At 39.3% G+C, this 13,438-nt stretch overlaps 1 protein-coding gene across 2 annotated transcripts in view; it reads right to left on the bottom strand.

The window, feature by feature from the left end:
* Positions 1-11,387, bottom strand: part of cntn3b (contactin 3b) — a 50,578-nt gene extending 39,191 nt beyond the window's left edge. The window contains exons 1-3 of one of the 2 annotated variants that reach the window (XM_029432039.1): positions 11,024-11,387; positions 5,585-5,720; positions 2,607-2,742 (exon numbers count right to left, since the gene is read on the bottom strand). In XM_029432039.1, coding sequence (XP_029287899.1) covers positions 2,607-2,742; positions 5,585-5,639 — 191 coding nt within the window. In that variant the 5' untranslated portion in view covers positions 5,640-5,720; positions 11,024-11,387. Of the gene's footprint in view, positions 1-2,606; positions 2,743-5,584; positions 5,721-11,023 lie in introns of those variants that run through there. The other variant, XM_029432038.1, reaches the window with a different exon arrangement.
* Between the last annotated feature and the right edge of the window lie 2,051 nt (positions 11,388-13,438).

The raw sequence follows: 13,438 nt of genomic DNA, 5'->3' as shown, positions 1-13,438 counted from the left end.
AATACTACATATTATTTTACAGTTCATCGAAGCTGCGCTGGAAATCCAATACATTTGGTATGTTTGGCCACGTTTCCACTGGATTCCGGTTACATCTGATTAACAATTTCAATATTGTATCTATTATTGCTGTAGAATATGCAGGAAAGCTGAAACACCCTACTGCAACAGAACTGATATGCTCCACGCTACAGTTGCTCCCTGACAACGGTTAACGTCATCTTCTCTGACAAATTCAATATTGTGTGACCTAATTTTTCTTTGGATATTAAACCAAATGGATGAATTTTTCTTAATAGCTGCAGTAACTGAGGAAATTAAGTGTGCAGCTCTGAATGTAATACCCTCTCGTTTGGCATATCTAATTATACAAATACTGTTCATTTGCAGGGTCTAGGCCTATAGTTTGCAGACGCTGGGGAAAGTTACAGCATGACCAATTCCTACAGACAGTTTTTTTCAGTCAGCTCAGGACATTTTGAGGTTTTAATTTCAGTGTAGGGGAAATAAATTGCAAGTCAAGGACGATCAGTGTCAGAAGAACTGATGCAACCCAAATAAAGCACAAAAAATATGACTCCTTCCTCAAAGTCAGATTAAGGGTAGAAATCTAGTGTCTTTAAAAGCATTACCAGAAATGTCAATCAGCAGTGCCGAAGGTTTGCTCACTCAATTCTTCCTTTTAAACCCGGTTTCAGATTTTCTTATTCATAACTGATGGCTCTGACTCCAAACAGTAGACTCCCTGACCTAGATCAAAGCTGAGTGTTTGGAAATGTTCGAGAGTTAGTGAACTCCAGGTACTAAAGCTCTTACGATACATTAAAAATGGAAAACGTAACGCCACACAAGGTTCACTGGAGAAGCAGGATGAAGGGAAACAATAGCTTTATATAAATTCAGAGCAATAGAAGGCAAATAAAAAATAATTTTAACATAATTTCCATGTTTGACATATTATTGCTTTGTAAAGCTGATATGACTAATGTATTTGCAAACTTTTGCTTATTTACTTATGCCATGAACACAGGCATGTATTTGAGGCTGTATTCCTGTTCAACCCTGTCTCCTACAAAATTACATTTCCATACAACTTAACTGCATTCTTCATTAAGTTTCCGGGGAAACGCATTTTCTCCCGAATGACGGTCCTAGTTTACATTGTAACTTGAAACAAAACTACTTGATTAGGTTTAGTAAAAGATCATGGTTTGGCGTACAATAAGTGCGTTTGTAACGTTATGGAAGTAACAAATGTAAATAAAATAAAAAGACTTTGATTAGAAATATATTTTTGATACATCGAAGACAAACATAAGCCGGGACAAAATATGTTTCCATCGAATTGTAATTGACAATCCAGTTTCCTTGTACTGTATGCAAATTATATTTTTAGGAGACTAAGCTGACCTGTGACCTGACCAATGTAGGTCAAATATTAACCCTCCTTTTAGTTTTTTTTGTTCTCCGCCTACTACTGACGAATATAGATAAATACTTTGATAGCTAAACGCACCACTGCTAATTCAAGTCAAGTCAAATGTATTCAATATCACAAATCACAAATGTTGTCTCAAAGGTAATTTACAATCAATATCCTTTGACCCTAGATTCAGATAAGTAAACACTCTGCCAAAAACCCATTTAAATGGGGAAAACAGGAAGAAGTGACGGAAGACGGATCACTATGTTCACTTGCTTGTCGCTCATGTTGTTTGTCTGCTCTTTGGTTCTGGGCAAGTAGACTAAAGTCGCTTTATCTGAGCTCTTTTGCTGAAAACAGCTGCCTTCTGCTGCACAAGAGCCTGAAAGAGAAAACGCTTTAAGTTGCAAGTAAAATAATGCAATTGATGGTTTCGACTGACTATCTCAAGATAGCTCAGGTTGCACAACAAGTATAATGATACCTCCCGATGCTGTGCCTGGACCATGTTTTTAGAGCAGACACATTATAGGAAATGTAAGCATTTAACAGAATGTCACTCACAAGGTTATTGCCTCTCTCCCCTGCTTGCTGTGCATCTACATGGTGCTGACCAAGCTCCGAAACACAATCTACCACAAAAAAAAAAACACAGCCAGCTGCCATTTTCAGGCAGGCTCCATGCACCGTCGGGGAATAGCCGGGGAGATATCAAAGGATCTTTGGTGCAAATGAGTCGCTTGAATCTCCTTTTTCTCTTCTAATGATTTCTTAAGCCCTGCGCCGTATTACAAATCATAAGCTTTAGCCGTACTTTGGTTTACATCTTATCATTAATAAAGCTAACCTCACTCACATCTGAGGTGTTGGCATATTCATCAACCCCAGTGGAGCCTCCCTGACTCCAACTCCACATCATAGCCTCGGCTGAGATAGATAAGCTTTTTTTCAATTGGATGCTCAATTAAGCTCTTTGATGCCTGTCTTTTTGTTGAATGGTGCATAATCTCTCATGTCCAGAAAACGTTGTTCTTTAACAAATCGATAGCAATGAGCGCTATCCGTACCCTCTTTGATTTCCATGGAAGCGTGCAATGAAGATTCACAAGCAATTAAGCAGCAATGGATTTCCACCATGCGATGCGGATGTGGTACCAAAGTAGGCTTTGATGTGGTAATTTACCTGTACTGCGGAAGAGGGCTCCCCTCCGCCTCGCACGTGATGGTAGCCTGCTGGTCTGGGGAGTCGATCGGTAAAATTAGGTCACTTGGCTCCGTCCTCCATCTTGGCCCTTGAAATATGACATCCTCTGTACAGGCTGGGGAGAGGGGAGAGTCTTTAGTAGTACAAGCCAGAGAAATCTTCTCGTTTTTCTCTGTTCTTAAGAGAAGATACTGGGAGACGCACAGACACTGTAAGGAGAAATAGTTAATCTTGCTGAAATAAAGAAACTAGTGTAAATTACTTTTTAATTATACCATATATTTAATAATATATATTTATGTCTGTCCAAAGACAAACAAAGAAATGCATTGGGACAATCCTCAGGAAGTGCTTATCTTGCATTAAGAAGAGCAAATCCCGCATACCCTTGTTAGGCATTAACTGCTAATGCTGACATATTTGGCTTTTTTGACACTTGAATAGTGAAGAAAGAACACTGACCATAGTGCTGATGTGTATTTATTTGATGTGCTGGGCTAGTTTTTCTTGCCTATGTCACTTAATCATTATTACAAATCATCAAATTGTTGCTACGGTCCAATATAAGTAATCTCCCTGGTTCAAACTTCCATTTAAAAATGAAAATGTGCAATTAACTGCCTTGATTTCTGTGTAAATATTTAGCTGGCTAAGGGGTTTAATTTAGTTTAATGCAGTTGCACAGAACTCACTCAACAGGAAAATAATTGCCAACCATTTTGATAATCGATTGATTGTTAATTAAAATTGAATTTTCCGTGCAAGAAATCTTACTTTTCTCTGTTAATTAATTGTTGACTTTCTTTGGGTTTCGGACTGACAAAACAAGACATTTAAATACACAACCTCGGACTTTGAGAAACTTTTTCACTATTTTCACTCTATCAGAAAAATCGATAATAATAATAGAACTTAAGTTGGGCGCTGAAGTCGACAATAATTGACTACTGATGAAGAAATCCAGTTTTCACATATTTCCTCAGTAATTAACAACTCGCTGAAAGTGACAGGGTTGATAAATATAGCAAAGTGATCTATTTTCAGAACATCTATGTCATACTACCCATGCACCGGTTAATTGAGGCCATAAGGATGCACTCATCTGCCAGCAGCTTAAAAGGAAAGGATGTGGAACACAATCTGGTACTAAATGAAAGCAGAGTCAACAGACGGCCAGAGTAGGCCTAATTAATATCCTACTGCTAACAGATTGCAGCATGTGGCGAGCAGTTCTACACATGGCTTTAACCGGTAATAATGTGTAATTTTTTTGAATGCATAGAAATGGTTATTGTTCAGAGGTCACCAGACTTCACAATGATTGTTATTATCAGCTGTAGTGGTTTTCGAGGGTTTCCATCACAACGTTGAATAAGGACGAGCACTTATAGAAAGCAAGGCCCGGCAAACAAAACACACGTCCGCTAGGAAGGTGAGACTGCCTCGATCTGACTCCCTTGAGTACTGGGCGTGAATTACCCATGAGCCAATTTGAATAACATTCATTGGGATTTACAATGTCATTGGAACAAGGGTTGACATTCTGGTGGAGTGTCTGTGCTTCTCCTGCTCGAATCCCAGGTGGCCACACAAGGGCAGAATGAGGCATGGTGGCAAGTAGATTGTGCTAAAATGCAGAGGGCTGGATTCATTGCATGGATCCCGATAATGATCTGGACAGGCCATAAACATGACTGGGTTCGGACTCCCAGTCGTGCCTGACAGTGTGCTGTAAATGTGCAGCAGGACGCCGCTCCAGGGAGCGCTGAAGGACATCATGCTGGAACGGTGTTCATTTAATAACTGCAACCTAATCAGTTTAACCTTTTTGCTCGAGAAAAATAGGTTATTTACAGCTGTTCTGATTCTGTCGTTCCTCACTAATGGATGAAACTCCATATTTCATACACACACTGCTTACTAAGAATGAAATGCTCTTTGAATTTAATTTCTTTCACTCGACAGGGACGATGCAATTTAACATAGTGCCAATACAGAGCATAAAACTGATGTGCTACACAGAGAATGTATAGCTAATGCTAATTTTAACTCTTAATTCTTGTCCCTAGTTGGGATTTTACATGTATATTGTAATTAAAATATTCAGTTTGCAGTATCATAAAACCACAACACACATACACCAATACATCTTGGTCATTTAATGTAAATTTGCTTTAAATGCATTCAGCTCTAGTTTGCTTTTAGCCTCACTTAACCTTTGTTGTGAAGGATTTTATATCTGAAATTAATTTGATTTCAGGTGGTAATGTGTTCCGAAGTTGACAGCGCCTGACTGTCCAAATGTAGATCTACAATGTGCTATTTTAAAGTTTCCATTTACCGTTCTCCTAGGTACTCTGTTGCCACCTTGTCTTTGGATATATGTAGAAAGGGGCTGAGACTTTTAATACATTTGAAAAGTAATTTGAGAAAACAACGAGTAAAGCTCTCAAAGCTAAGCAGATTGTGTCTTTAGTATGTGACGGAGATGCAACCGGACAGGCTTTCCCCCATTATCATTAGAGCCTGATGGTATAAGGATGTAAGATGTTGGATTGTAGATGGTGATGCTTCATCCCATACTGTCATACAATATGAAAAATGATAGAAAATCATAGAGCGCATACATGACTGGGCTTCCCACATGGCTATATAGTGCCTGATTCATTTGATATAATTATGTTTGGTCTTTTCACTGTTTTTGAAATGTTCTTTATGTTTTATCAAATTTGAGCTGTGGGGCTAAAATTATTCCTAAAAACTTGACCTCCTCTATATCTAACCTCTAAACTTACAGACATACATTTCTTCCGTGATATTGTAGAGTAACAGGAAAAACAGCAACATTATCCTGCAATGAATATGCGTTAGAAAACACATATTTATTAGGAGGGATGTTGTCGTGACATAAACAAGTGCAGTGAGACTGACATATAATAAGTGTTAAAATATCTTACCTGCAAGGCATCCGGTGATTGATAGCAGAACAATTTGTTTCCATGGTAACATCATCTTTAGATGCCGAGGGCTAATAAGACTCTCATCCAATTGCTTGCGACTGGAATGCTCTCGCTTGAATACAAGAATTTTAATCTGAAGAGAAAGTAATTTTGGATGTGATTAAAATATGACATTTTGATCCAAATAGGACAAGCATTCATCAGCAAAAACACACTATTATAGCACTGCTAAGTTACATAATAAGTTCTTATTATTTTGGGTACTGTAAGTGGAGAGAGCGTGAATCTTGAGGAAGGAACAGCAGCAGCAGACAGATTCCTGAGGATACATACCGGCAGTGTGTTTTCTCCGGTGGCACAGAAGAAGAAACAACTGTTAAATGGATATGTTTTCATCCCGCCTAACAAGCTCAATTGTGCAGCTTTAAAGGGAAGTGAAGAAGGAAATGATTGACCTCGAAAGATACTTCTTTTTTCATATTTGACTAATAATAGGAGCTGGCAGACTGTGTACCTGCAATCCACAAAATGCCACTTCATACTTTAACAAAGGGTCTAGTGGGCGACTGAATGCAAGCAAACTGATTGTTTTTATTTTTTATCATCATTTCCTTAGATCAACAGAAAATACAAGAAGGCCACACACTAATACAATGCAGATGTTGCATTTCATTGTCAGCCACGAGTGTTGACTGACACAATGATACGTACTGTAATTTGTCAACCTTTATTTGTACCAAGGTATCCCATTAAAGGTGCACTCCAACAATGACTCTGACTGTGTCATCAGCATTACTGTCATCAGGAGAACACAGTGTTGGGCTGTAACACGAGTCACGCATTACTGCCACCGTGATTACTTTTGTGGAAAACACGTAGTGTAAGGGGCTGAATTTTTGGAATTCAGTAATTACATTGCAGTTACTAATCTCAATAATGATCCTGATGGACTGTTTGGGGGGCTGGTTTGTTTGCTGTTTAACCCGGAGCATTTTCAATTCAAAACTACAGACGGAAAAACCCTGAATAAATATAAGTCTGTTTGTTGATTCTGTAAAGTGCAACTGCATTGCATCAACGTTAGCTTGTCACTCAAGTAAGGCAGCAGAGGCACGGCAAAGAAAATACACAAACAAATATTCTAAAACATGAACTATTAGGCTACTTTGGTTGTGTTCAAACTTCGGAGCTGTTAGAAGGCAGTGAGTGGTTGAAGGAGCTGTGCTGAGTGATGGTTCGTGTCCACAGGGGCATCGCTCCGCTCCAAGCATGTGCAAACAGGTGCTCTCTTTCCCTGATACAGGAAACATAATGGAATGTTTTACCTTTTTTTATCCCCTCAAATTGTGGAAACATGAAACGTAATTACTGGAGTAGCCCTTTAACATCTCTGATCTAAAAGGCAATTTATTAGCAATGTTGCAATAAAATTAGTAGAACTCTTTTATTCGACTTCTGCATCGATATGATGGCAGGTATTTAATTCCTTGGACTAGCCAAAAACAGACATTGCAATCTCATTATGTCTCGATATTAAATTATGATAGAAGATTTTACCCTCCCATCCCCATCAGCTATTAGTGTCACAAAGATCTACACCCAAAGACTGATCATCAAATTGCTGCATCAGATATCCAATCTAACCAGTGATCAATGACCTGAATGGCCATTAAACTTTTCCAACGAGGACGTGAAACGAAGAGCGTACGACTGTAATTGTATTGTCAGTGGCACAGGAGGGGCTTTGCTCGAGCCCTGACCTACATCACACTAAGTGGAAACTGATACACCTCTCAGGATTAAAAATTGAACCCAAGCCCTCATCCTTACAACACAACCCTGTATGTGGATTAACCCAAGTCTGTCTTTGGAATTCTGGAAATATAATAAACCACTCACTTGTTTCACCAACTTGTAACTGGGAGGGGGAGTATGAAGCAGCATTGTGGTGCTTAGAAGAACCAGGAGAATCTACATTTGCCTGATCACAATTTAAGGACTTGACCGTCGTGGTGGCAGTAATTGTTACTCATCTGGTGTAATTGCAGACACAGTGAGATTCAGAGTGGATTTCCTGGTATCTTTCAACATTTAGGGGGCATTTTGCCTCTCTAAAAACCCATCACATTGGATTACACGGATTGAGATTCTACTAGAGCAAAAGCAAAGAAAAAAAAGTGTGTGCTGCATTTTTCAGCTTGAGTGCAGTATTAACTGCCATTTGGTTCTGGAGGATCCGGCTTCGTCATCCCAACCCGTCACTCTAAGAAGCCTCATGATCCTGAGAGGAAAATCTCCTGAAAATACTTTCTTTGCAAGTTGGCTGTTACGCAGTTGATGGCACAATGTCTCTGCTGATATAATGGATGTTTGTCCCTGAGCACAGCTTCATTCTGCAGTCTGTAAAACATGCAGTGACATTTTCATTTGTGGGCGTATTCCTTTTTAGTTGAGTTGTGTCTGAATTAATGGTTAATTAAAAGGCCAAACGGAATGCCAGTTTGTCAGGCCATTGTGTAAGAAGAGTCACCCTTGCCTTAAAAAAAAAAGAATTCAGCGGACAGCTTTTCAGTGGCTCTCAGTGGAGAGCTTAAGTGTCTCATGATGCTCCAAAAGCCATTTCAGAGCTGTGAGAATTGTATCACTTTTGACCTTCAAAAATCTGCACCAGTGTCAAACCTTACTGCATATAAGCTGAAGCTTTAGCAAAATCCCCAAAAAATAAAAACTCTGGACACAGAGAAAACAACTCCCTCTGGGGCTTTGTGGGACGATGAAGGTGAGATGGCATTTTCTTTCTCCACTGAAATGATGAGCAAAAGATTGCTCTGCCAAATGTAATGAGGCATCACACTTTCACCTCCACAGAAGCTAAACCTAATGGAAGTCATTGGCTAAACGCATTCCACAGTAAATGAGATGACTTCTTGGTTAGTGGGGCTGTTGTTTGGCACATAATTGATAGGAAAGGTGGTTAAAGGCATCCATTCCACCCCCCACCCTCCCCGAGGGCAGCATAATTGCAAAAGAATCCAATAAGGGAGTGAGGAGAGGAGAGTTTGTATCATAGGGGTGTGCATGCTCAAGGTTTTGTATTCAGATCACAAAGGTACACAGAGCTGGGAGATCAAGATATATGAGATCATAGAAGAAGAAAAAAACCTCACTCTGTCAAAATTGCACACCAGTGGCACAATGGGTATGCATTCACTACAGTATATGATGCATTCATTCCCACTAAGTTATTGTCTTTATGACATTCTGCTGCCATCTCCATTAAATCACTCAGCAAGAGAACCTGGGAGACCAGGATCCGCCACCAGGGACGGACTCAATCTGAATACACAGCTGCTCTGTGCTTCCGCCAATGAATGAAGAATTCACAATCAACTGTGCACTGATGCCTCCTAATTTACTCTGAGTAACTGAAGACCTGCACATGTCTATTTCACACGAGCCTGGGAGGATAAAAAAAAATAAGTGAAGTGATTAGGAAATAAAGGCAGAGCTTAATGTTTGTATTTTACGGCTTAGAATACAGCAAAATTGTTTGATGAAAAGAAAAAGCAAAGTAGGAGTAATTGTTTCGGTATTGATTGCGTCACAGCTCTGCATTATCTTAGGTGTGTGAGTAATGATGCCCAGGACACACACACACACACACACACACACACACACACACACACACACACACACACACACACAACCCAACTATCATGAATCAATTATAAAGGAAGTGGTTGAACTCATATTTTCTCCTGAGGTGTTTCTTCCATGTCGTTTCAAGTACAGCCTTGTAAGGTGAGAAAGAGAAGTAGCCACTTCACACGTGTGTCTGATGCATGTATGAATAAGACAGCATGATTAGAACTGTAGCTGAGGTCACTTATTAATGCTGGGGCACAGCATATAAGCAATGAGGGAGCTCCAGAGCGAATAAACAGCTTGTGAAGTGTTGCTCAAGTGAAGAGCAGCAGGGACATTATGTCACTTCATGCTCAATATCAGGGTTTTCACACACAATGCATAAAAACTGTAATTTCACATTCACATATAACCTTTTTTTTTTTTTACATTTTAAATGTGTTTAACACAGTAGAGCTAAATATCTGGGCAGGACGCTCTGCAGATGTTATAAAGATGTGTATTTTCATGCGAAACAAATCACTGAATCTCTGGAAGACAGCCGGACGCCCCCAGTGACTTCCTCCTATGTTAAACACGGCTGCATCCCTCAGCTGCTGCTTAACGCAGGGGCAGGAGAGTAAGTGCACTTAAAAGAGAGGGGAGCAGCGATCCATTTCTCAACCCTATCATCAGCCAGGCACATACCCTAGATCCTCATCATAGATACAGCCACAAACACATAACTGGAGGTCAAGGAGGAGCAGGAGACACTCATGCAGGCTCTTTACATTTTTTATATTTTTTTATATTCAATCCATTTCACATCCTTTCCGGAAAAGAAACTTGCTATGCAATGTGCAATGTAATTGCCACTCTGGTTCAATCAAAAGGGCTTTTCGAAGCAAATGGTGCTACCAACTCATCCTCGCACGGCCATGCTGCCTCATAGAATAATTCGCTGCATGTCTTCAAAGACACGTTTCACCTCTCATTTGGATACTGCTCAAAATATGTGAGAAGGATCTATAAATAAACATGAATAGAGGGGAGAGTGATTACAATCCCTGCTGAATAGTAGGATACTTTGAAGATGGGGCAGGCTGAGCATTTCACTCTCACTGTTGTCTGTTCTTTTGCAGTCTGGGTGGAGAGGGGGGAAAAATGTGCAGACCACTGGTGGCCAAATATTTGCTTTTCTAGAAAAATTATATTAATGCAGCTGAGCTGTTGATTAATTTCTCTAATAACACTGTAGGCTGCAACATAATCCTGTGAGATTTTTTTAAATGTTACAAAAATATCAGGATATTATTCTGTTAGATATATTAAAGCACAATTTAGAAAGAAATCCACAAGCTGCGACTCTTTTCCTCTGCAGAGACTGAAATAATTGCCCTGAACAAGTTAGAGAGAGAGCTTTTCTCCGGTCCTCCTGGTGCTGTTTCTCTATGTGACTGAGCAGAGCAGCACCATATGGACTTTGTCCTAGATGAGGGAAATGAGCCCCAACAGTAGAAATCCCAGTAGGACCATCCAAACCATTTGAGACTCGTCTAGAAACGCAATCATCAGCAGCATGCACGTGTGACCACGATCAGCATGCACACTCTGTCTCAGTGCCCTTTCTCAGATTGTAGATCATTTAAAAAGACATCTTGCCACAGAGATATTAGCTTATTTTATTTTGCAAATTAACTTGCATTTGCTTCTATTAAAAGGCAGCAAACATAGCAGCACAAAGTTTCTTACATATTCAAATTAAAAGGTAGGAAAATAACACAAACTGATGATTTCTGACCGGACACTTACTTATTCTAGGATGCAATTGTTTTCTTCTTCATTAAACTGCTTTGATTGTATTCCAGTGTCAGTTAGACATGTTATTTGTGGCTCTAGTGAGCATATCACATTTCTCACAGCAACTCTTGTCCTCTCAGAAGCCAAAGGAGAGGCTGCTCTCTGCTGCTCCAGCAGTGTTTGCGCTCTGCACTTAATTCTGCTCCGTCTAAGTGCGTCTGTCGGTCCTTGAGGATGGGACTAACAGCAGCCTCTACCTCGGTAAATTCCACAATCAGTGAGTTGAGGATGGTACGCGCGGCACCGGGATGCTCCTCGATCTCCTCGTATTACACTCCACAAGATGTTGCCAAGAAGCAGAGAGGACAGCGGTGCCTCTGAGCGGAGAGACTCACATTGTGCGCATCCCCGGGCTCTGCTCTCTTTGTACGCAGAAAGAAGCGCCCACTGGTGACGCGTGAAAAACACCCATCGCAGCAGAGTAATGCGCCACCAGCCTATAGGCACCTGCCATTCCTCTGCTGGAGTGGGAGCACATTTGATCTCGGGATATATATCGCTATGAAGAGTAGTTATCAAAAGGGAATTGACAGGAATATTTTTGGGAATCATAAGGTTTATTAAAAAGCGAGAGAGAAGAAACACTGAGGAGGACATTCTGAAAGGAACAAAACCTGATTATCATGTATCACAATTATCAAACTGCCTAATATCTCATCTTAATAAACGTTTTGGAGTGTTATGGTGGTCAATTGATGCAAGGCATTTTGCAGTATAGATGATGTGAATTCCGCCTCTGCTGATCAATGAAAAAAGGAGAGATGAAGAAAAAAAAGTGGTGTGCATTAGTGAAAAAAGAGGCTTTTATACATGGAGTAAAACACATCAACAGTTATTCTTTATCAGATGTGGAAAGTGTCCACATATTGTCTTCAGCCAGAACCAGAGAGTGTAAGAGGCTTTCATGCTGAAGCACTGCTGCACTAAAAAGTACAGTAGCTGCAAAGATGGGATAGGACCACACAGACAAATATTGTGTCAACTAATCTAAATTGAAATTATTTTATGATGCAACTATACCAACACGTTTTAAGTCTTGAGTGTAGTTTTTCAAGGGCATTCAGTCACGTGCTTATAAACACACGGGCTAAAAATATGGGATTCTTGTTACATTACACATCTGGGCCACTAGATTGTGATCTGAAAACTGAAAACTGAACATAACATCAATACCATCAGAAAAAAAACTAATTAGAATAAAGAAAGGGGGGGGGGGTAAAATAAAAAAATAACAATGATAGAAAATTGAGGGAAAGAAGACGCTTCTTGTTGTAGCTTGTAATTGTAAGTGTCATTGTTACATCAAAGAGTGCAATACAGGACCACAGGTAAGTTATTCTGCATATACATATTCACAAACACATATATATATATATATATATATATATATATATATATATATATATATATATATATATATATATATCTATATAAACACACACATCAAATACTGTACGTGAGCACACGTATGCACATACCAATTCATTCACTCCTAATTATTTGTTCGGTTATACAAACAAAAACCAACATATCGACATCACAACATTGACTTATGCAGGTCCTCTTTATCTAAAGCTGCACTTATCAATATTTTCATAATGAGGTTCAAATGATTATGTGTAATGTGAAAGAAGTTGCTTGTAGTGATGAACCAGCTGTCCCCTGACTCTGTAGTGTCTTTCAGCTCTATTGAGCGTTTTAGCATCTTTCAGCTCATTGCTTTAGTTTTTACAGTTTAGTTTACTCACCAGCAGAGAAAAACTAACAACAGGAATTCAAATTAAATTTTTATCTGCCATTTTAAGATTATGAGCATTATGAGTAACTATTACTATTGACTGAATAAATAGTTTGACTGCCAATGTATAGGGATGGGGCCTTTACGTTTCCAAATTGTGTTCACCATGGGAATGATTTTGATGATTGAATCATTCATATTAGTTCATTAAAATGTGTATTATATATTAGTATTGTGTTTTATTCTTTTTGAATTACTGATCTGTTTCAGTTCATGAATCAGTTAATTGGCACCTATCTTATATATATTTGCTGAACATTTTCCGTTCATGATGTTAAATATATAGCGATATCAACTGAAATGAAAGCTGATGGCAACAGAGAGAGAGCTGATAATGTTTGACAGCAGCAACATGATTGGCTGTTAGAGATTATGGCAAAATCTAGTTGGTTAACAAAAAGAGTGGACGCCCATAATCCGCTGATTAGAAGTAGTTGGAGGAGTGAGAGAGAGAATTGAGAATGAATGAAGCATAAAGGTATTCTTCCTGATTGAACCTTCGCTGAGCTTTATTAATACAGTCACCTTTTCCCAGTGTAGGTGGCATAGTCTGATTGCTTTCCACCATT

The sequence above is a fragment of the Cottoperca gobio genome, chromosome 5, assembly GCF_900634415.1.
Source record: "Cottoperca gobio chromosome 5, fCotGob3.1, whole genome shotgun sequence".
Taxonomy (NCBI): Eukaryota; Metazoa; Chordata; class Actinopteri; order Perciformes; family Bovichtidae; genus Cottoperca; species Cottoperca gobio.
This window is presented reverse-complemented; position numbering and strand designations above follow the sequence as displayed.